Genomic DNA, 25337 nt, shown 5'->3' on the forward strand with positions numbered 1-25337 from the left:
TATCAAGTCATGTCACATTTTATCAATCAATGAATGGCTACATTTATTTTCACAATTAGTTTTGCTACATTTAATTACATTTATTTATTGGTTTATTACCTTATTTTGAATTTTGGCAGGTTCCGTCTACCATATCCCTCCGTATGGTATCATTTTACCATAGAATGCCTCTGTGTGTTTCTATATTTTCTCATACACACTGTATTTTTCCTCTTTTGAAGCTGAGACAAGAAGTGAAACATTTTGTAAAGTTAAAGAAGGCCAAAGCTGAACAAGGGTGCTTCATGGGTACAACTAATTGGATTTTTAGCGTGCGACCTGTGATCGGACGGTCCTCGTCTATATAAAGAGCGGATGTCAGGTGAAATCTGATTATCACTCATATTTCATCAGCCATTGAAGCATAAAATCTGTGCAGAAGAGGGATAAAAATCTCATCATTTGTACCTGTGTGATTGCAGCCTGTCTCTCCTCAATGTGTCTACTGACCTGTATTGTAACTAGGACCACGTCTCCATGGAGCCATGAACTTATTTTTCTGTATTTATTTATTAAAAATGGATTAAATCAACAGGATGAATGTGTGCAGTGTGCTGATTTTGTAGAGAATGTGGACAGTGATACTGTACAGTGTTGTTTCTCTCAAACACACAGGAGACTAAATATCCACTTCTGGATGAGACTGAATTACCAAACCCAGACCCCCAGCTGCATATGTTTGAGACTGTGTACCGCTAAAGCACAATATCAAGTGAAATGGTACTTATGTAAAAGTACACAAGTATTATCAGCTAGGCCTAAATGTACTTTATCAAAATTCATTAAGCAGCAGAATGGCTCTTCAGTATTATATTAGTGTACACGTTATGTTACTGGATTATTTTTGTAAACGCAATAACATGTAAGCAGAATTTAAATGTCGTAGTTGGTCGAGGTGGAGTTAATCTTAACAACTCTGTTTGGTCAAGAATGTAATTTACGGCGGTGGGGGGGAACATGGGATATGCCAAACCAGGGAAAGAACCTGCTAACCGTGGTAGCCACAGGCCCATCGCTTTGACTTCTCAGAGGATTATAGGTTCACATGTTGTTGAACAAAGAGGCTTATTGAGTAGTTGTCAGACTGGGTTTTGTAATGGAAAACCCACAATTGATGCTTTAGTGATGCTGAAAAGACTGAAAATGAAAGGACTGATGACAGTAGTGTGCTTTGATATCGAAAAGGCATGACTGGAGGGAAGGGTTGCTTATTAAGGTAAGTAAAATGGGTATCGGAGGGAGGCTTTAGAACTGGATAATGGATTTTTAACAGGTCGGAAATTTAGAGTCAAGGTTGGAGCTGAGTTATGTAAGGTCTACAAAATAGAAAAAGGCATCCGTCAGGAGAATGCAATCAGTCCTATCCGGTTCAACATCATGACAAATGACATCTTTGCAAATTTAGACGAATGTATTAGATCAGATGATGGGACCATTTGGATGAGGGGAAGAAATGTGCCATAGAGAACATCAGGAATGCAATACATACAATACATATTTACAAAGAAGAGGAAGCTTGATGCACAGAGGCTAACATTGTATGGGAAACTGATGGAGAGAGTATCAGAATTGAAGTACCTGGGTTTTCACCACGACATGGCCATCTGGAATGAAGCTAAGTGGTGAGTGAGAGTGATGTGGAAATGGTCGACAAACGGCGCTTTGTTTCATGTACGTATCATAACAACGGCTTGTATATCTGCAGTCCTCGGTCTTCCGGTTTCCCTTTTTGAATGACAAACACAGACTACCGCCTACTACTTATAGTTAGGGCTGGCCCAAGGTTGGCTCAGTCTGCCTTGGACCAGCCCCTAGTTTTGCTACTATAGGCCTAGACCGCCGAGGGACTTCCTATAACACACTGAGCTCCTCTCTCGTTCTCTCCCTCTCCATCTGTATGAATTCATGTCCCATTCATGCATGTTACTAACTTGCTTTGTCATTTCTCATTTCGCAGGTATCCATGGATCGGGGTTACACCTGTATTGTGGTCCTACTACTATCATTATTATCACCCTTATTTCTATTATTATTACTGCTACTATTACTGCTGTAATTATTATCAGTCGTCATATTTCTATTATTATTACTGCTACTATTACTTCTATTATTATAAGTAGTCGTCATATATATTTGTGTATTTATGCATTTATTTATTTATTTATGCACGATTTTCCCTTTGCATTTCATCCCTTATTTATTTAAGAATACATAGAATAAAAATAATACAGAAATAAATATGTTTGGGGAAATAAATAAGGGGTGAAATGCAAAGGTAAAATTGTGCAAATATAAATAAATACCTAAATGCGTAAATGCGTAAATAAATATACATTTAAAAATAATAAATTATTATTTTATATATATATTTAATTGCTGATTAACTCTCTGTTGATCAACTAAGTGATGCATCCATTAATCATTTCAGCTCTAGAAACCAGTAAGTGCAGCTGTCAAATAAATGCAGTGGAGTAAACAGGGTTGTAAGGGTTGATTCCTTCCACCGACTAACTTTTCATAAAGAGTAGACACGGCAAACAACCAGTTTCCTTCTGTGAGTTTATTGCAGGACAACCAGCAAACATTGCCACCTCTGTTTCTGACCTGAAATCCTGATCATGGGACCAGATTATCTAAAAGTTTATCTTCACTAACTCATCGCAACCCTTCAGAACAGAGCACACGCACACACACAAACACACAGGTTTATGATTAGCAGTGCACATGTACAGCCGCATGAGGAAGTCTCACCACCCCTCTGCATCTTTACTGAGACAGTCTTTCTACAGCCACCAGGGCTGGTGAAAAGCTGCATGTGGAATAATATGGAAAGTATATAGTGCCTACTGGTGGCTGGAAAGAATACTAACTCCTAAAATCAATAACTTATGTAGTAAACAATACACCACAGTCAAGGATGTACGGAAGAAATGGTGGACTTCCCGGGGATTAATCTGCACATTCATTGTAATAAGTCAAATCTGCCAGCAGTGAACATGAACACTAATAGTATGAATGTCAAGTGTGTATTAGTTGTTGCAGCACAGTGACCTCGAGCAGTCTTTCTTAGAGGCACACAACAGATTGGCAAGTGACTGAAATCCACACGTAAAAAATTATACATTTCTAAAAACAAAGCACATAACGGTTCTTTGGTAGCTCCTCATCACTTTCAATGCAAATCAAATCTTGGTACATAGTTTACTGTATTCATCTTGTGTTACAGATGTGTCCTATAACCATAATGTGATTGTTTAAGGAGAGGGCAGTACCATCAACGGAGGGTACAAGTGCAACATTTTCTCATAACTACTCAACCAGAGGCAAATCTTTAAGTGTTTCTCATGATTTCTTACACGTTTTGAAATATCAATTCAGGCAAGAAAGGGAATTTAGCACACAAACAGAGAAACCCATTATAAAAATAAAATACTCCACTGTGAAAGTCTTTACCTCCCTCTATAAGGACTCAGTATTTGACTTTATTCCAATACTGACTGAGAACTAAACTCCCGTGGTACCATACTTTTACTGAAAATATAGACTGCAAGTTTAAGCTAAAAGATAATGATCATATCTGTTTTTATCTCCACTTGATGGAGCCATAGACAAACTGTAAACACAACATTGACATATGGCCTACTATACACATGTATATAAAGTTGACATAGCTAAATTGTAAGCAAACAGTTGCTCGTCAAAGCATCCAGCAGTTACGGAGCAACATTAGCATTCATTTCGAGCTGTGTTTCTGTCCACCTGATATCCAATATTCACTCTCCTTTTAGCTCTGTTTTTGGTCTCCACCAGCTCCTCTGTGAAATACCTGGCCCTTTAGCTGCTAAATGCTCCATTATGTTCACCAGCTAGTCTCTAACTTTGTCTGTCTGCTGTTTGGTAGCATACAGTGGGTTTATCAGAGCTGTTTTACTGAAAACAGCTGAATTCTGGCTGATGAGAGCTGTGGGAGTCAATCAAAACAGTAAAGTTGCAGGCCAGAAAAACAAAACAATAAGCTTAAATTCTCTGTTGAGCTGAGCGGAACTGCACTATTGGGTGATAATTCTTTGTGGTTTCATTATTACAAGCCAACCCTTTCACAAAAATATTGATTAAAGGTGCTAAATACGGGATTGGGAGCATTTCTATTGCTTCTCAATGGCTCTCAACATGGCGCAGGCGAGACGATGCTAACAGCGCCAACAACAGCGAAAGTGCTGACAGAGCTAACAGTGTTGACCTGAGCAGGAACCGGAGGGTGGGCGCTTCGCTTCCGCGACGATGCCGTCGGTCAGGACATCGTATCAGCTGTAACCGACGTATGAGAGAAGTGCAGAGTGGGGCACGCTCACATGCACTAAAAGGCAAGCGCGGCTGGCCCGGCTATGTCAACAAAGCAAGGAGAAGCTCACATTACAACACACACACAGAGAGAGTGACTTCATCCTCTGCTCAGGTAGACATTACTCCTCCATGTCTTTACATAGCAAATTGTGTTTTGCTGCTATATTAATGCTCTGGATATCGAATTTAGCACCTTTAAAGGTGCTAAAAGTGAAATTCAGAGCATATTTATTGCCTCTCAACATGGCAACAGCTGAGCCGGCAGCACGCAGCTAACAGTGCCAACAATGGTAACAGTGCTGATGGAACTAACAGTGTTCCCCTGAGGGGGAACCGGTGGCTGGGCGCTATGCTTCAACGATGACACTGTTGGCTGGGACGGCGTTATCAGCTGTAACCGACGTATGAGAGAAGTGCAGAAGATGCACTAGAAGGCACGCACGGCCGGCCCGGCTATGTCAACAAAGCACAGAGAAGCTCGGATTACAACACACACAGAGAGAGAGTGGCTTCACTCTCTGCTCAGGTAGACATTACTGCTCTATATCTTTACATAGACAATAGCTGTTTGCTGCTATATTAATGCTCTGGATATCAAATAGAGCACTTTTAAAGTAGCTTTAAAGACTGACTTTCATTTATGTGTTGCTTTTTGTCTTATAGACTTAAAGACTTTTATACTTGCACTCTTCCCATTTTGTAATGCAACTGCTGCACAGCAGTTTTGTCGTTTTATCTTATCTTATAGCCTAATCCCTCCAGTGATGATACTGTCCTCTAATTATGAATCCTGATCATTAACTGTAGCTTATCACTAGGTAATCTGAGCAAAAACGCTCCTGACTCCAGGCAAAAAAAATGTTTTGTCAAGTATACTGTCACTTTCTGCCTTTGACCGCCTGTCACATCAAATACTCCGTCCTGTCTGTCCCTTACTACTTTAAATATTGACTGTACATGCTGTAGCCAGAGTGAGTTTACAAGAGCACTTCACTTTTCCCTCATTAAATCTGAACAAACCCTGTGAGAACCTCCGTTATCATAACATAGTCTTTTTTTAAAGGGCGTCTGCACACATAACCAATACATTCCATTTGCAGTCTAATATTTTAAAAAAAAAATGTAGCAGCTGTTTCAATTCCACTTGCACTGTACATGTAATATCAGTGTGCATTTCAAATGGCGTACATTGCAGAAGCACCATGTTAATTAGTGAGATCAGCAGAAACACTAAAGTGTACAGGGGCGGTATTAGGGGCACAGCAGTATGCATTGTGGACCCTCTTCTCCTCTGTGGGTCCACACAACACTGAGGTTGGTACTATTCTTCTGGTTATAGCAGCCCAGCACAGGACTACATGAAGCAACACCTCAACGCAATCAAGACTCCTCAGAATGCAGTTTCTGGAAGAGAAGAGAGAAAAGTTGTCACACAGATGAAGGAGAACACCAAAATGCTAAATAATGAAATGTATGGTGGAGGGTTAACCTGCTCTCTCAGGGCCTGCATGGATGTGTACTCAATATGCTCTCTCTTTTTACGGATCCAGTCCGGTTCATCAGGGATCAGTACCGCCATAACCATCTTAACCAAGATCAGCACATGCTGCAAACACATACAGAGGTAAACAGGTCAGGGTGTAATTATTGTTATCCCCAGTCTTTGCAAAATATTATAGTCTGTGACTAAAATCTCTGTGACTTAAGAAACATTGTCTTTAGATGTGAGAGGGTGTCAGACTGCAGTCTTTTAAAAGTCTTTTCAAAGTCTCCTCGTGTATGGTAGACATTACCTCCACCAAAACAGCCAACAGCAGGACGTTTGTGCTGTTCATCCCGCCCCCCTTACACAGCTCTTGTAACCATGGGGACAGCAGCAGCAGCCAGCAGTTGGACACGACAGAGACAAAACTCAGGACCTCGAAAGCAATCTGAAACACAAGACAATGACGTGAGCTGTTCATTCACAACTCAGCATGACATGCTGGGTGCGTCTCATTTCTATTGTGCGTTGTGCTTTCTGCTGACCTGCCACACGCCCATGTTGGCCACAGGGGGGCAGAAGGGTTTCCGGAAGAGTTTGCAAATCTTGTAGGCGTCCGATCGGATCTCCGTTAGGTTATTGATGAGCAGCAGCACGGCCGTCAGAGGATACACGCAGGAGAAAAGACTCAAATACCCAAACTGCACAAGGAGCTCGATGTACTCTGCAAACAAGCCCTGAGACAAAACAAGAAGCTGTGTCATACACTGCCAGAGAGTTCTCTCATCACTGTTTTGATATCTGAACACTCACAGGGAAAACAGGCAGGGTGCCTTGGTTCCTAAATTTGTCCTCCGGTGGGTCGTCTTCACTCTCTGTCCTACGGGGGGCGCTGATGAACCGGTCCACCAAGAAGGGTATGACCACCTCTGTCACCTGGTTGATCAGCTGGGTCACTATCAGCAAAGACGCGAGACGCTTTGGACAGACAAACAGAATATGTGAACTCATTGCCACTCAGGAAGCTTATTTATTTCGTTCACTGACTTATTTGGTCACACTCTACTGATTTTACACCTGAAGATCAGTTTATGAAGAGTACTGCTCTGTTCTAGTTCTCTGAATTGCTGCCCACAACATTTACAATAATAAATATATACATACATTTGCATAAAGCAGCATATTTGTCCACTCCCACGTTGATTAGAGTATTAAATACTTGACAAATCTCCCTTTAAAGTCCATTTTAATATTGAGATAAAAATGTGCGATAAATCGCGAATCGTCGAATGACAGTCCTAATGTATATAACACTGCTTGAAGACGCACCACTTTACTGAGATCAATGTGAGATTTGTAGAGCTCAGCTGTTACCTTACGAAGCAAAGGCACGTCCTGCTTGAAGAAGGCGATGTGGAAGAGCACTGCAAAGTAGTTGAAGAAGGTGAACTGGGGGAAGAGAGACAAGAGCCTGGTTAAGAGGAAGGAAGAGCTAATGAGAGGAGAGGAGAGGAGAGGAGAGGAGAGGAGAGGAGAGGAGAGGAACTCACCACCAAGATTTTGGCTGTCAGATGGTTCTCGAAGGCAGACTGCTCTCTGTGGTTCTCTAAAGGGAAATATAAGATAAATCATTTGCTAATCATAAGCATTATGAACAATACTATTGGTTGGATTGCAACCTGATCAGCTGAATGACTATTTTTCATTCTCTTTTCTCTCTTTGTGTCAACCTGACTGCATCTTTGCTGCAAATTCTTCAATGCTTACCATCATCAGAATAAGACAAATATCATGCCCACTGTATTCATAAATTCATCATTCACCCCATGGCATCCCCTCCGTCTCACTCACCATATTCAGTCAGAGACTGTGCCACCGTCCTGTAAAGAGTTGATAGCACATTAGTGTAGAGGATGTGAAGCACTGAGGGCATGTAGATCAAAGTCTGAGACAGTAGGGAGTCCCAGTCTGTGTGTAGCTGTTGCACCTGGGCCTCCCCCCAGTAGAAGCCCAGCATACCCAGTAGCACCAACCCTGCAGGAGGAGACAGAAGGACACATGAGGAATATCGTGGTACCTTTCAGCTCAGTAACGTGCACTGATGAGTTCATTCAATTCACTTTTAAAATTCAAGTTGTACCTAGAAAGAGCCCCACCACCGGGACCGACACCAGTGCCATGCGCAGGTCCCTCTGCCATTCAGGAAAGAGAGGCTCCATGCGACCCGTCACAGGGTTGACCCCGACGTCGCCGTGGAAACCGGGTCGGGGCTCTGCAAAGCGCTCGGCGAGGTGCAGGGTCCCCCAGCGGTAGGACAGGGTGGAGCTCCGACGCTTCCACATCTCCATAACCACCGTGGACCAAAGCATGCTGAAGACCGCCTGGATCATGTGACCGCCGACGGTTGGTCCTGAGTCCTCTTCTACATCTGTGACCGGTGAGGCCGAGACTGACTCCTCCATCTCCTTCTGAACCTCACCTGTGATGGGCAAGAAGAACTTAGTGTCCAACTTGCAGCTGCACTCAAGTTAAAACACATCACCTGTCAGCCTAAATTACAAAATAGTGCTGAGCGTCCCATCCTCAATAACTGGAACACCACTGAATCAAACTGAAGCGTAAAGAATGAGAGACTGTGTTGTAAACACCAAACACCAATGAGAAGCCCTCTGTCCAGAGAAAGCTGGATTCACTAACCCCTAACAATTTGCATGCCAGATTGTTACTACTCTAAAGTTAACGTATAAAGTAGGGCTGTCAAAGTTAACGCCACTAATTTCATTAATGCATTAATCTAACCTGCGATTTTTAGCTTGTAGCGGGCTCAGTTTTAAAGCTAGAGTGAAGATACTGGCATCATATGCAACTAATAAAACCTTATGTCATACTAGCTCGTCACAAAGGAGGCTAAATAACGCTCCAAACTTGTGCTAAATTTTGGCGAGGAAAAACTGTCATGGCCATTTTCAAAGGGGTCCCTTGACCTCTGACCTCTGACCTCAACTTGTGGGTTCTATGGATACCCACGAGTCTCCCCTTTACAGACATGCCCACTTTATGATAATCACATGCAGTTTGGGTCAAGTTATAGTCAAGTCAGCACACTGACACACTGACAGCTGTTGTTGCCTGTTGGGCTGCAGTTTGTCATGTTATGATTTGAGCATATTTTTTATGCTAAATGCAGTACCTGTGAGGGTTTCTGGACAATGTTTGTCATCGTTTTGTGTTGTTAATTGATTTCTAATAATAAATATATACATACATTTACATGAAGCAAGCATATTTGTCCACTCCCATGTTGATAAGGGTTTTAAATACTTGTCAAATCTCCCTTTAAGGTACATTTTGAACAGATACAAATGTGTGATTAACTATGGACCATCATGAGATTAATCGAAATGAAATATTTAATCAACATTTAATTTAATTGACAGCCCTAATATAAACATACAGTATATGCTAACAGTTTGCATGTTATGTGTAATTTTTTTACATTTTTGCATGTTACCATGCTTGTAAATATCTGTAACCATCAGAAGTAAATATAGTATTGTGCAAAAATCTATTTTAAAAACATGATGGTAATGTTGTTTTGAACACGTAGTGAACTAATTAACTACAGTTGTGCGACATGTTTTAATTTTTATGGACTTGTAAATACGCTCAAACTAGTCTACACCTCGCTGTTTGTGCATTCTTACAAATTAGCATGCAAAAAATTTGCACGCTTAAAGCTATCTGCTGTTATCATGTTAACACACAATAATTAATGTTTTCATATGCATATTAAGAGTATAACTGTCACATTCTGCCTCTCTGTCCCTCCGTCCAGCCACATTCCCACTTCCCCAGTTTCAATGTTGTTTTGTGCCTTGCTTTCGAGCCATTTGAGCCTGTGTCCTGAATCCTGAATTCTTGTTTAAATGTGGTCTCTGTAACTTCCGTTTGGCTTCTTATCTACCCATGCCAGTACGCTCACATACGTTCATTTTATTAATAAACCCCTTAACTCTCCCTGTCTGCCTGGTCTGCCTGCATTTGGGTCCTTTTCCTTGCTGCCTTACACTCACCCAACTATAGGCATGTAAACATGCTTTAACATGCAAACACTTAACAAAATAGTCTTTACTCTGTTAAACCCTGAGGCAAAAATACATGTTTTCCCAGGAGAAGTTGAGGACGGCACATGTTCTGAGAAAAAACTCAGAGATTTCAGAGATTTAAGTTGTAAATTTGTGAGGAAAAAAAACGTTGATATACTCTGAGATTAAAGTGGCAAATTTACAAGAAAAAAAACTGACACATTTTCGAGATTATAAAGTCATAAATTTACAAGAAAAAAATCAGAAAAACAACGGAATGCAAGTTTTTTCACAGAATGTCACCGCCCTCCACCAGCTCCGTAATTCTGTTTTTTCCCCTACAATGGCCCTAATGCGCCGTCGTTGATAGGTATGGAAGACAAGGGCTGCAATACTTTTATTTTATTAATTTTCTCAAGATCATGAGTTAATTACCTTGTTATCTCATGATAAGAAAGTTGTTTAAGTTTTCTGGTAATACAGAATAATTATCTTAAAAAAAACAAAAGATAAGATAAGATAAGATGGACCTTTATTAATCCCCGGAGGGAAATTCAGGTGTCAAAGCAGCAACATCAGCAAACAGAGTGAATCACAGGAGAGGTAAAGGTATACAAAAATTCTAAAGACAATAATAGAGATATAAAAGATACAGAGTGAATGGGTGAACATAGTGTGTACAGTCCGTCAATAAATAAATGTAGTATGTACAATAAATAAATAAATAAATAAATGTAATATGTACATATGTGCAGTCAGCAATAAAGTGGTATATAGGATGTATAGTGTAAAGTGAAAAAAAAGGTGAAAAGGTTGTTTTCCCAAGATAATTAACATGTTATCTAGTTTTTAAGATAACAGGATTAAATAAAATAATTGCAACAACCATTCTTGGGTTCCACTGATAAGATTAGCAAGGCTTCTCTCTTTCTATGAGCATGATAGCCTCACAGGGCCATTAGCCTGGCAGACTTTTAGTATTCAATCCTTTCTTGTCACTTTGTTATCTTTAGGTGTAAAGCATCACACACCGGCCAGAGTCATTTCAAGCTCAAACAACTGCTCCTTGTAATATTTGCTGTTAACATAAAAAATGGCTTTGTGCAGCTTTAAGATACGTATCAAGGTGTGAATGGATTTCTGCTTAAGCCACTCTAGTAGCTTGTGCTGGCACAAGAAATTAATATGTCTAAATTTTAATGGTAAAATTGTGTTCTTGAGGACTAAATCATAAATGCCATAGACTGTATGTGCACAAAAATAAATGATAAATCTGCACACTTACCTGAGAAGTATGTGATGGCCAGGCCCAGTATCGCTGGTGGGAGCAGAGACCACGTGTAGAAATCGAGGAAACTGAAGTAGAAAGCCACAGAGCTTCCAAAATACCCATTGACTGCATCTGGATGAAGCAGCAGACAGGTGACTGGTATAAGTGAATGCATGGTTTAACTGTCTCACAGGCAGGAAATAGAAACTACCACACAGCCATCTATTGTGAATTCTAATCGCATGTGTATGTGTTTGTGTGTACAAGCATCATGTGGTAGTGTGTGTGTGTGTGTGTGTGTGTGTGTTGTATTTCCACCCACCCAGCGGCTGAGCCAGCTGATTCCCAGAGTACCAGGCCTCACTGAGATCCTTCAGTTGGTCCGGGTTGTGGAGGGGAAACGAGTCCACAATAACACCAGCTGACACAAGCTTCTGCCCTGCAATGGCATGCACTTTTACACACACTACAAAGACAACACTCACAACCCAGAGTGACCTGAGATCACGGATGACAGCGGGACACTATATACAGTTACATGCACACACTTATACAGCACGTCTCACACACTGAGGCCGATGCTGACTGAAGCAATTTCTTGATCGAATGTGAGGAGAAGAACAGCTGAGGCCAGCAAGACGTAGAGACACATAGTACATCTGGATACTGGCTGAATGTGGACACAGCAGTCAACAGCTAATATTTACAACATGGCTGTCAATACGGCCAAAACACAAAACCCTAAGTGATGATTAGATTGCTCTAAACACAATATATGAACTTGATGGGCGACTACAATGTGAGGAGATGAGTGTACTGCAATAACTTAAAGGTCCCATATCGTGCTCATTTTCAGGTTCATACTTTATTTTGTGTTTCTAATCGAACATGTTTACATAATGTAATGTTAAAAAAAACAACTTTATTTTCCTCATACTGTCTGCCTGAATATGCCTGTGTTTGCCCTTTGTCTGAAACGCTCCGTTTTAGCCCTGGACTGTATATGAGAAGTGGACGTAGTCACCGTGACGTCACCCACTGGTTTGTGGACTGACGTTTTGAGGCCTCAAGTTCAGCTTTTTGGCCGTCGCCATCTTGGTATTTGGCCATCGCCATGTTGTTTTTTTGCAACCAGAAGATACCAAGGGACCATAATTTACTAAATGAACATCATGCTGTATTGAAGAAGACTTGAAAATAGCGATTGACACCATAAACTCATGTTTACAATGTTTACTGAGGTAATAAATCAAGTGAGAAGTAGGGTCATTTTCTCATAGACTTCTATACAATCAGACTTCTTTTTGCAACCAGAGGAGTCGCCCCCTGCTGGCTATTAGAAAGAATGAAAGTTTAAGCCACTTTCTCCTTGGCTTCACTTTTCAGACCCGGAGGTAGCCCACAGCTTTTAGCAAATTTCAACAGAATTGCATTGCTACACAACAGCGTGGGTCCATGTCAGCTCCCTGTCAGCTGATGTCATTCACATACACTGCAACCGGAAATAATCTGGGACACATTTAGAATATCTACGTTTAAAACTGTGAAATGGTCTAAATATTGTATAGTTGTGACATCACAAAGTTACGGAAATCCTGATGGCTCATTTAAAGGCACAGTTTCTGAATACGGGCTGTGTGTATTTCTCCATGGAGTCAGCGTTTCGATACTTTCACAGTATTTATATAGCACTTAAACCTGCTTTATAATAATAAAGACATGAAAATCTCACTTTTTACAATATGGGACCTTTAACAAGTGTTGATCTTCAGCTGTCGAGTTGTTGTTTGTGTATGTGTATTTCCATCTTTGTCCCGAGGCATTTATTGAAATGATCGAACTAAGTAACAAATAATAAAAAAACTAAACAGAAATCCTCCCAATAAAGTATTTATCTTGATGGATATTTCTGCAGTGTGTGCCTCATGTCTCCCCAATACTGATGTGAACACACAGTGAGAGCACTCACAGATGTTGTCACGGTGATGCAGTGTGTAGCTGTCAGACAGGCCGGGTATCCTCAGGTCTCTCTGCGCTCGCAGACCATCCAGTTCATATTTCACTATGTACTGCCGCTCCGCCAGGGTCAGGAATACCTCCATGTTGTCTGTCACACACATGGATAGACACAGATACATAAATATAGCCAGTGATGCATTAATACAAACACACAATAATGAAAAATACAGTTTTTAATATTTGCTCCAATTCTACCCACTGCAGCTTTAAAGACCACAGTAAATAATAGATACCCATTCACACAGACCAGAACTCCTCCACTGCTGTACCTGAATCTTTAAAGTTGTCTCTGTCGTGGTAGGAGAAGGCCTCCATGTCCCCGCTGCGGTAAGTCTTACATAGACCCAGCTCTTCAGTGGCTTTAAGTAACGTACAGCGTGGGACAGAGACCACAATGATGTCACCACTGGCATCCTCGCCCGGATGGGCCAATAAACCAGCACCTGGGGTGAGAGAGTGGAGGAAAGAGGTAGTATGGAAACTCTTATTTTGTAATTGGTAACCGATTTGTTTCCAATAATAAACAATATACATACATTTGCATAAAGCAACCATATTTGCCCACTCCCATGTTGATAAGAGTATTAAATACTTGAAAATCTCCCTTTAAGGTACATTTTGAACAGATACATTTTTTTAATTTGCGATGAAATATTTTAATCGATTGACAGCCCTAATATATACATATTTACTACTTCTCTATACATTACTACATTACTGTCTACACCTCTGTTTACATATTACTTCTCATCATGCATATACATGCTACATCCTGTTTACATTCAGTTTTCCCATCTAAAATACTGTTAACTATTAAAATTATAAATTTACATTGACATTACTATTTTATATTTACTTATGTTTATATTTATTTTAACTACACTACTTCATGCCTGAGCACTGTTGAAGGAACCTGAGACCAAAGATTTTCATTGCCAATGACTTTTCTGGAATTGACAAATGATAAATAAAGAACCTTGAACCTAGTAACTATAAATGTTAACCATCTCTGGCCTCCATTTACATAGGAATCATTTAACTATATTTATCTAAATTGCCAACTGGCATGCTAATGCAAATGCAATCAAATGTATAAATGCTAGAGACCTTCCAGGCAATGACTCTCCTTTTCAGTAACAGACTTCCAGTCAGAGAGAGAGTGAGAGAGAGAGGTTTGATGTGTATCAAGGTTGCAATCAATGCAGACAGATTAGTGAGCTCTGCAAGACTCCTGCAGCTCATCACTGTCGTTCGAGCCCTCACCTCCATCTTTCTGAGGAGCTCCGATCACTTTGATGAGCCACCTTTTCGTCTCAGGGCGAACTTTCTCTCCGAGCTTCACCAGAACCAGCGGCTCGACCCGCTCCGACACACAGCAGGGACAACTGACTTTAGTCCAGCCTGGTCCGATGGTGGCAGCACTCAGTTTGCTCAGGAGCCCCTCCGCTGGAGTCTTTTCCTCCGGCTGCTGGGCTGTTTCACTGCTGCCACCGCCACCTTCATCACCGTCTGCCTTACTCATGCTGAGACTGAGGAGAGATGTTAACAGAACAGTTTTAGTTTGTGGTTCCTGTCTGTTATGTTCATAGTTTTTCATCATCATATCATCATTTCATGTCTGTATGAAACTGGAAAAAGAATTGTGAGGGTTTCTCCTCTTGTTACTCTGCTGCACTTGTGCTTGTTTTCCATTTTTTGACGCACTATCGTCATGGTCCCCGGAGGATGAATTCTAATGACTTTAGAATCTGACTTTACATCTAGCGCCACCAGTTATTTCCATGGCCTAGGAAAGTTCAATCAATATTAGTGAACATGAGCTGTTCTCTCTGAAAGCCAGAAACCAGAGACGCAAGTCAAACTTGTAATGTCATAGGGTATAAAGTGTGGAGCTGCTCCATAGACAATGAATGGGAGACTGATTTTGTGGACCCACAGAATGTTTGTTTTCTTTTTTATACCCAAATGACCTTTATTCTGTTGTAGTGTTCTCAGTTGTGAAACTGAAAATAGTTCCCATATACTCAGATAATTTCCCTGGGTGCTCTCAGTGTCATCTATAACATCTTTCCCTATTCATTGTCTATAGAGTAATTTCACAATTTATACCCAATGACATCACAAGTTTGAGTTTTATCATCACAGTTTTGGGATTTGGGAGAGAGTTGTTCATGTTTACTAATATTTTTTGGACTGTCTTAGACCATAGGAATAACATGTATGAATTTTGAAAATGGGCATGTTTCTTTAACTACTCATCTAGCACCATCATCAGTCCAATACTGTTTGTGACCAAATACCTACAAAACTAATGACATTTCAAAGTAAAATTCAGTTGTATTTTGTGTTAAGTGCTAATTAAAGAGGACCTATTATGCTTTTGTGTTTTTCCCTTTCCTTTAGTGTGTTATATAGTTTTTTTGTGCATGTAAAAAGTCTGCAAAGTTACAAAGCCCACGCAAAAGGGAGTTACTCTCTCCCACAGAAACACTGCTCCTGAACTGCCTGAAACACCTAGCTTGAAGTCCCACCTTTTCTTCCATAACTTGGTGATGTCACCAAGTAACACATTTTGCCTACCGGCTAGTTTGACAGGCCCTCAAACAAAGCTAGTTAGAGTGGAGCTGGAGCAGAGTCTGAAGAGTTCGGTTCAGTTGACCGATCACAACAGTGGGCCAACTGACCAATCAGAGCAGACTGGGCTTTTCGAGAAGGTGGGGCAGGAGCTCAAACAGAGCGTTTCAGACAGAGGGCGAAAAGAGGTGCTGCAGCAAAGCCGGTATGAGAAAAATAAAGCATTTTTTATTAACATAAAGCATGTAAACATGTTCTAGTAGAAACCCTGAATACAAGTATGAAACTGAAAATAAGCATAACAGGTCCCCTTTAACATATGTTAGAATGCTAACATGCTAACCTAAGATGGAGTCATGGTCATTAACATTAAACCTTCTTTGCATCAGCATGTTAGCATGCAGATATTAGTTAAATTCACTGTCATAACTAAATAAAAGTCACAAAGCAACAAAAACTGTTTTGTTAGTCAGAGCTAGAGAGGTAGATAACCTGTTAAGGACTCTGTTAGTGTCCCACCAAACACCAAACCTTTGTTACCTCCTTTCTAAGATGCTGCAACAGACTTTTTTTTTACAATCCATCATTTACATATTTGAGTGCAGTCATATCTTGGCAGTTATAATTGTAATTTCTGCATTTGCATCACCAGCTATTACATTATAACAACATTAGACTGGTAATAGAGCTCTTGGGTTTGCACGGGAGACTTAAAAGGCAGCAATTTCAGGCATCATTTTCCAGTAATCTGCACATTGTACTTTGTCATTCACACTCTGGCTGTAAAATCAGTTACTTACTGCACCCTTCAGATGTGAATCTACATGAAATGTTTCAGTTTCTCAGGAGGAAATGGTGGTTATTTCTGCACTAAGAGCAGATAAAAGAACTTCCTCTGTTTTGACTGCATCCTAACTGGGCTTACACGATATAGATAGATACACAGATACACATGCATACAGAGAAACACATGGAAGACAGGATAAGACTGACAGAGACACAGGAAGACAGAAGTGAAAGTGATATGGTCCCTCCTAATGTGATTGTCATGTTTAAACAGGCAGTAGCAGAGAGAAAGAGAGAGAGACATGTAGGGTGAAAAAGGATGAGTCAGGAAATACAACACCTGGCAGGGGACGTTGATGATGAGGTTCTGGTCTCTGGTCCTACAGCAGGCCCACACCCCCTCCAAACTCCTGTCTGAACACACACACACACCCATAAGCATGAAGACAACAACATCTAGTCAGTTTTCCTGAAAAGAAACCAGAAACAACACACTCTCACTGTCTGCACACACTTACCCAGCCTCTGTGAGTATGTATGTGTCTGTGTGTGTGTATATGGCAGGAATGCGGAGGAACTTCCAGAGACTGCAGGGTGTGGAGGGTTGTTTGGTTTATATGCAGGCTCCTCCCTGCTTCCTGCTCTCTGTTTTACTGCTGCAGCTGCAGCTGCCGGGTCCTATTGCTCCACTGCCTCTGCTACTAACAATACCTCCAGATGCTCCAGGGCAACTGCACCTTGGTTTGAAACCTTTGACAATCTGCTTGCTGTCAAGTAAACCAGATTAGAGCACTGTTGACCTTTAAATAAATAAAAAGCACATCTAATGTGTGACCCTTGGACAAATTACACTGTACCGCATACTACCACATATGGTGGTTCCCAACCTGTGGGGTTGGGAGAGGAATGTATGAGGTCATGCGATGATTATCATATCAGGAACAACAGGAAAAAAATATATTAGCCTACAGCATTATGTTTTCTAACCATTGCTTATATGCACATTTAATTTCTTAAAGGGATAGTTTGGGTGTTTGAAGTGAGGTTGTATGAGGTACTTATCTATAGTCAGTGTATTACCTACAGGTGATGACGGTCCAGTCCCCAGTTTGGAGAAACAGACAGGAGTGCGGCCACTGGAGCAAAGCAACGTACTGCTGTGGACGGGGCCAGCAGCAAGACGTATTTTAGTCACCTAAAAGAGAGGCCCACCTAAAAAAAAAAATCAATATCAATTTACAGTTTTTCTCATTCGCTTTGGCACATGAGAATCATTATTTTCAAAATAGTAATTTAAAATCTCTGAACAATTAGTTTGTCGTTCACAACAGATTAAAATTTCTGATTCATTCAAGCAAATTGCACGTGTTTTAGCACATGAGCAAAAGAGTTAGTGTAAGAGAGAACCACTTACACGACTTATTGATCAAAACTGATGAGTTGACTCTCAGTGAAACTGTCGTCCTCTTCACAACTTCTAAACATTCATTCATCATTTCAGCCATCACATGCAAAATAATAATAATAATAATAATTCATTCAATTATCAAAATCTGGTAGACATACATGTATATTCCATAAATATCTATGACAAGGAGGTACATATAATTGTTTTTTAACTGAAATAACAAAGTTGTTTCATTGTTGCAGGGTTGTTATTGTTTTTTGGGCATTAATGAAATTTTGTGGTGAAATTTCTGTCCACAGTATATGACTTTACATGAAAGATCAAAAGAGAATTTTCTGTTCCAGTATATGTAACACATTTCTACACGAATAATTTTACTGTATACATACAAATGTGCATTTCCTTTTTCTGTGTAGGTACGACAGTATTGACTTTTCCCAGTAAACTTTTACCTGCTGTTGAAATGGGAATCTAAAAAGCTCAGTGTGATACACAACAGCATTCAGCTAGACAGACATTGTGGTATTGTACAGTAAGCAGTCGGTGTTCACAAAAAGTAGAACAAAACAGAAATTTGTATGTAAGAAACATTTCCAGAGTTGACTGCCATGATGACAAAACACCCAAACATTTTGACCAGTACAGCTCACACGATGACAAAACAACTTTTCATTTTGGTTGGTTCAATATTGTCTCTCGCCGTTGACTACCGTTCATATTATTTCTGAAATATGGTCCGATGGTGGTCCAATGGAAGGCGCGGGACTTTGCCTCTCTATGCTGTTTTTGTCAAAACAACTAGAGGGGAAGTCAAGGGATCACGTACATGTGAATATAGCTGCAGAGAACAAGTATGCTCTTCTTTTCATCATGTTTTCTGTCCTAGTTAAATGTTAACCACCTCTGGCCTACATTTACATGGGAATCATTTAACTATATTTATCTAAATTGCCAGCATGCATGCTAATGCAAATGCAATCAAATGTTTGAATGCTAGAGACACTGCCATCCCTGGTTGGGAAGCAACGCTTCCTCTGGAATAACCTCCCTGTGGACATCAGACAGTCTGATTCTGTGGAGACCTTTAACTTTGAACTCAAAACCCATTTTTTTGCCCTAATTTAAGCCTAGTAGTGATACTTGATACTTATGATAATGTGGTGCTGATGATGCCAAAAGATGAATTATTTCGTTATTTGTGAAACCTATACTAAAGTATAACTTTACAAGATGCTCCGGCACGCTGCTCTATCTCCCCTCTAAAATAACACGTCAAATTACTACTTTATAATATTATGACTTTTTTCTTAAACTTCTGACTTTATTCTCATAATGTTACGATTTCTTTTCTCGTAAACCTTTGACTTTATTCTTATAATATTACGACCTTTTTTTCTCGTTAACCTATGACTTTATTCTTGTAATAATATGACTTTATTCTCGAAATCTCAGATAGTTTATTTATTTTTTTCGTAGATTTGCACTTTATATTTGAGAATTTAATTTTTCATTTAATTCTGTTGAGTATTTGTGAATTTTATCTCAATGAGTTATTCTTGTTAACTGTTATGTTTCCTTTGAAAATTACCTTTTGTGCACTTTGAGTCCTCTGTACCTCCTGGGTTTCCGTAGCTCCTCCCGTCCGTCCCACAGTGTTGTTTTGCATTGCTATTTTGTTATTTACCTTGAAAATTGAGCCGTTTAAGTTGTAACCTTTGGTATATAAAGTTTACTGGTGATGCTATTATCTTAGCCAGCTGTATGTTTTTGTTTTTGACAGTTTAATATAAGTTCAGACGATGTTTTAATGTATGCAATGTAAAATCTGTTATTTTGCATGTTGCAGAGACCAGAAGACAATTAATGAGTTTTATTGTCTTCTGCAGGTGTTTCTTTGAGAAATGTCTGTTTCTGTTCAGTCATCGAGCAACGTGTGCCTTTTTACTTTGCCCACCAGATGTCCCTGTTTTCCTGTTCTACACTGATTCTCATGCTTTTGAGGAGATTTTTTGTTTTAATTCACTGTAGGTCAGATGTGTTTCAGCCAATTTTGGTAGCTCTTGGCAGTTAATTTGTACACTAACAAATTGCACAATTTGAGGTAAATACATACTTTAATGCCATTTTAATGTATCTGTAGAGTAAAATGAGCCCCACACAGTGTTGTTTTGCATTGCTGAAGGTGCAGAGGTGCAGAAAAAAAGTGACCAGAAGACAACTAATGAGTTTTATTGTCTTCTGGAAGAGCAAGTAAATGTTGGAAAACAGTCCAAGTGTCGACTCCTTCTATCCCCCACTCATTTACGCAGACATCATGGCAGGGAGATTTGTCTTTTGGTCAAAAATCAATAGACAGCTGAAAATGTAAGTCCTCTTTCTTGTGAATGAGTTCAAGTGAGTTGAGGTTAAAACGTTTTTCACAGTAATATTTGTAAGACTGCATCTCCACAACATAGCAAACAGCAGGCCACAAACGTCATGATATGGGTCACATTTCACCATCACCAATCACCATCCAATTTCATACATACTAATTCCAAGCAAGTATTGTGCAAGTAAAACGACATTTACTCAAAAAAATGGCAGCATGCATAATAATTCTGCTTGATTTACAGAGGAAATACATGAAAATACATATACATACAGATGTTAGTGAGGAAGCTCTTGAAATCGAAGAGCTAATTATATTTTTGGGGGGAAAAACATTTTGCTTTCTCTTTGTAAAGTAAAATTGCCATTGCTATTCTGTGTTGAGATACAGCTGATGGTGTCAAAACAGTCAATAAGTATTCACAAAGAAATGTCAAGTTACGTTACTTGTAAAATACAATGCACAAATAAATGCAGAGTGATTTGTATCTGTAAATCTGTATCTGTCCTCTAATTTACAACTCGTATATCATCATTTGTAAATAAATACAACAGTTATACAAATACATTGTCATATTTTTACTAAAACATCCCCATTAGTGTGGCTTAATGACATTCACAACCCTTATATTCATTTGAAAATCATCAATTTGGCATTTTGAAATGGAAACGTAGTTGTGAATTTCAACGGATCCCTGTGGATCCTTTTGAGACTGATTTACCATGCCGTTATGGTGTCAAAACAATCTCATCAGTATTCACAAACAAATGCCAAGTTATGTAACTAACACAAATAAATGCAGAGTTATTTGTATCTGTAAATCTCTATCTATAGGCTATCTGTGCCTCTAATTTACAGCTCGTATATCATCATTTGTACATCAACTTAGTATTTTTCAAAAGAAATACATTTGTGAGTCTAAAAGGATTTCCTTCGAACAATACTAAGTTGATGTATGTACACAGAGCATCCTGAAGGACAGACTCTACCCAGCTCACTCTCTGTTCAGGTGGAGGGAATCAGGATACAACCTGAGGCACCACAGGCCAGAGAGCATCTCCACTCACAGAGCACTAAACGGTTTCACAACAGCTTCTTCCCAGCTACAATAAGACTGGTGGCAAAGGACGTTAAAGAGGGACACAAATACGCCACACCTCACCTCCATACCATTATTGACAAACAGTACACCTGAACTGAATGGACTGTAATGCTGTGCAATATGTTGCCTTCCACTGTGTAATTGTCTGAAATATACTGGAAAAACAAAGTTTGGAAACTTGTGTTTGGTTGATTATTTCTCTGTTGTAACAATGCTAATGGTCATTGTATTTTACATGGTTGGAAAGCCTGTTTATTTACCTTCGCAATGATGTCCAACTTGTAAGGATCATGCATTTGTGGGATGAGCAGCACAGCTGATTATGTGGGTAGCGCCCAAGAAAAATTTGCCAAAATGCTCTGCCAATGGTAAACAGTGTATTGTCATAAGGCTACCAGGAAGGCTGCAATGACTGCCCTTCACCGTCAGGCCCGTTTGCGCTGGTGTCGACAACACAGACGATGGAACCTGAACATGTGGGGGAATGTCATGTTCAGTGATGAGTCCAGGTTCTGTCTGCGAAAGTTGGGTGGCAGGGTCAAAGTATGGAGACGACGTGGAGAACGCTATGCTGATTGTTGCACCGATGGAGTAACAGCTTTTGGTGGGGGCAGTGTCATGGTGTGGGGCGGCATCTCCCTCACTGGCAAAACAAGGCTTGTCATCATTGAAAGCCATCTCAATGCAGTGAGATATCAGGATGAGATTCTGCAGCCAGTGGCGATCCCTTATCTCCACAATCTGGGACCTGACTTCATCCTCCAAGATGACAACGCTCACCCCCACAGAGCCAGGGTTATCACAGACTACCTCCACAATGTGGGAGTAGAGAGAAGGGAACGGCCTGCCAAGAGTCCAGACCTCAACCCAATTCAACACTTGTAGGATCAGCTTGGGCGTGCTGTACGTGTTAGAGTGACCAACACAACCACGCTGGCTGACCTGCAACGAATCCTGGTTGAGGAATGGAACGCCATCCCACAGCAACGTGTGATCAGCATGAGGAGGAGGTGCCAGGCTGTTGTGGCTGCGTATGGATCTTCCACCGCTACTGAGGCTCCTGACGGTGTATTAAATGAATAAAGTGTAAAATAGCCAATATGTCTTGTTTGTTCCTTGTTACTGATAGAGAGTTCAATCATCCAATCCACCAAACAACTCACAACAAGAGTCAACAACAACAGGAGAATACACTGTTTACCATTGACGGAGCATTTTAGCAAATTTTTCTTGGGCGCTACCCACATAATCAGCTGTGCTGCTCATCCCACAAATGCATGATCCTTACAAGTTGGACATTATTGCGAAGGTAAATAAACAGGCTTTCCAACGATGTAAAATACAATGACAATTAGCATTGTAACAACAGAGAGATAATCCATCAAACACAAGTTTCCGAACTTTGTTTTTCCAGTTTATATTAATTATTTCTTTTTTTAAATATTTTTCTGAGAGCTACAAGTTCTTTCAACATGGTCATGGAGCATATATATATATATATATACTGTATATTTGTATTCTGGGTGTATCGTTCATATGCAGAGGGTAGTTTAGTTTATTTATTGACCACACTGAGGATGTTTTATATTTTAATAATTGATTTATTTATTGTGTTGAGTTGAATGTGCTACTTATTTTGTACAGTAATTACCTTGTGCCTTTTCTACCTTTTTACTTTTCTTAAAGCTGACTCGGTGTAAACTGCTCAGAATTCCAATGTACTTATATTAGGTACAAATGGTAAATAAAACTCTTGAATCTTGAATCTTGAATGTACAAATGATGTTATATATTTATAAGAGGCACAAATCGAGATTTACAGGTAAAGATAGAGATTTAAAGATAGGCTACAAATCACTCTGCATTTATTTGTGCATTGTGTTTTACGGGTTACATTACTTGACATTTATTTGTGCAATACTCAAGAGACTGTTTTGACAGCACACAGCTCAGGCATTATGATAGAGGTGTCACCTGCCCTAACAGGTGTATTACGGTCAGGATGTGGTTATACAGGTTGTCACACTTACTCACTCATACTTTTAGGCCTAGACTACTTGTAATGTATTATTGTGTCAGCAGCCTGATGAAACAAAGACAACTTGAGATGAAACAGTTATGAAATGTAGTAATTAAGGGATTATGACAGGAGCATCAACTCACCTGCTGTGCTAATGAAGCCTGTGACGTCGGCACTACTCTGTATCCATGTTAACAGCAAAGCATGATGACAACAACATGCTGCCTTCAAGGACTGTCTGAAAATGTTGTAATTTAAAAAAAACAAGTTTAGATTACATATGCCACCAATCCAACAAAGCATAATTCTGTATCAATAATGAGTACACAGGCAGTTTAAATAGTACACGTATGGGTTACAGAGCACGAAAGCCTTAGCAATAAGTAAAGTTTTTAGTTGTTTTTTTTAAGTTTTTGGTGCGTAAAGTTTTTATGCACCAAATATCTGGAACAAGTTCCCAAAAAACTGCAGGACATCTCCAACTCTGAGTTCTTTTAAATCAAAGCTTATAACTTTCCTGTTTGCTGTTGCTGCCTTTTATTAAACCAGATAATGATCTAATACTGCACTAGAGCTTTTACTCTTGTTTGTTATACTCTATTTTAGCTTCCATCCTAGCTTTTATTTTTAGCATGTTTTTATTTTCTAATCTTTAATGTTTTTATGTTTTTATAACTGTTTTAATTATGTCTTATTGTTCTTTTTGCACTTTGTCACAATGTTCTTGAATGTTTATGTAAAGCACTTTGAATTGCCCTGTTGCTGAAAGCTGTCTTGCCTTGCCTTTTAATCGGTAGCCCACATTATTCAATTTCTTCCAAAATCAAGGAGCTGTCATCATTAAATATTTTTAATTTTAAAATGAAGGCTTTAGAAGCACACTCTATGGCGTGCCAATGTTTTTAGCCCCTTGTTGTATAGCTGACTCCCAGAAAAGTTCCCTTTTTGTCCCCCCATTTGTCTTTAGATAGTTGTCTTTTAATGCAAATTTGAGTGCTTTTAGTGTTTGTGAATTGTATTTTATCTCTATTTGTGTCTGTGTCTGCAACTTTGTGTTCTTGCTGCTGACCGTCTTGGCCAGGTCTCCCTTGGAAAAGAGGTTCTTAATCTCAATGGGACTAACCTGGTTAAATAAAGGTTAAATAAAATAAAATAAAAAAATAAATAAATCACATCCTCTCCATCAGAAATTCAAAAGGAGTAGCAGATCAAATAGGAGATTCCTGCAGAAAAAAATGAGAACAACAAGGTATAGCAAATCTTTTGTGCCGACGGCAATTAGACTTCTAAATGAGAGGTAAATAGGCTGTAGCCCACCCTACACTGTATACTGTTTTGGACGGTGTTTCTCTGTATACTAAGATTGTTGGATTGCACTTTGTATAGAGTTTATATTTTATATTGTGGAGGGTGTATTTTTTTGTACCGGCGGTATTGTACTGGATGTTCTGCTAGTGTGTGTGTGTGGGTGTGTGTGTGTGTGCTGGAGGGGGGAAGTGTGCGCAGGATTCTGGGAAATGTGTGAGGTTTTTTATATGTTGTTTTTATGAGACGTGTATATGACCACATGCATTTCCCCTTGTGGAATAATAAAGTTGACCTTTGACCTTTGAGATCTCTTAATTCTGACTATAATGAAAAGCAAAATAAAGTCTGTCCGTTGCTTTGTGAAACAAACCACCAACAATCAAACGTTTCCATCTATGTTATAAAGATGTTTTAACTTAGACTGTGTTATTGTTACAAATTATTATCATTTCCACACAAAAAAAAAAATCATAAAGTCCTGGACTTTTTGATTTTTTTGTTCGGACCCTGAACGCAGCAGCAGTTGAC

General features: G+C 39.7%; 1 protein-coding gene across 1 annotated transcript; it reads right to left on the reverse strand.

The window, feature by feature from the left end:
• Nucleotides 1-4521: 4521 nt before the first annotated feature.
• Nucleotides 4522-17220, reverse strand: ano10b (anoctamin 10b). The gene is made up of 16 exons (XM_037767875.1): nucleotides 17092-17220; nucleotides 16941-17014; nucleotides 14504-14769; nucleotides 13510-13683; nucleotides 13191-13328; nucleotides 11544-11660; nucleotides 11237-11353; nucleotides 8007-8345; nucleotides 7718-7900; nucleotides 7417-7472; nucleotides 7241-7315; nucleotides 6680-6844; nucleotides 6412-6603; nucleotides 6177-6314; nucleotides 5873-5989; nucleotides 4522-5787 (listed from the first exon to the last, which is right to left on the reverse strand). The coding sequence occupies exons 3-16, from the start codon at nucleotides 14760-14762 to the stop codon at nucleotides 5764-5766; spliced, it is 2094 nt and encodes a 697-aa protein (XP_037623803.1). The 5' UTR covers nucleotides 14763-14769; nucleotides 16941-17014; nucleotides 17092-17220; the 3' UTR covers nucleotides 4522-5763.
• Between the last annotated feature and the right edge of the window lie 8117 nt (nucleotides 17221-25337).

The sequence above is a fragment of the Sebastes umbrosus genome, chromosome 4, assembly GCF_015220745.1.
Source record: "Sebastes umbrosus isolate fSebUmb1 chromosome 4, fSebUmb1.pri, whole genome shotgun sequence".
Taxonomy (NCBI): Eukaryota; Metazoa; Chordata; class Actinopteri; order Perciformes; family Sebastidae; genus Sebastes; species Sebastes umbrosus.

Excerpts from the sequence above, each read along its gene's own strand:
- ano10b (XM_037767875.1), bottom strand. The coding sequence starts at position 14,762 with ATGAGTAAGGCAGACGGTGATGAAGGTGGCGGTGGCAGCAGTGAAACA. Across the intron at positions 13,684-14,503 it reads AGCTCCTCAGAAAGATGGAG|GTGCTGGTTTATTGGCCCAT; the intron begins GTGAGGGCTCGA and ends CTCTCACCCCAG. Across the intron at positions 13,329-13,509 it reads AGACAACTTTAAAGATTCAG|ACAACATGGAGGTATTCCTG; the intron begins GTACAGCAGTGG and ends TGTGTGTGACAG.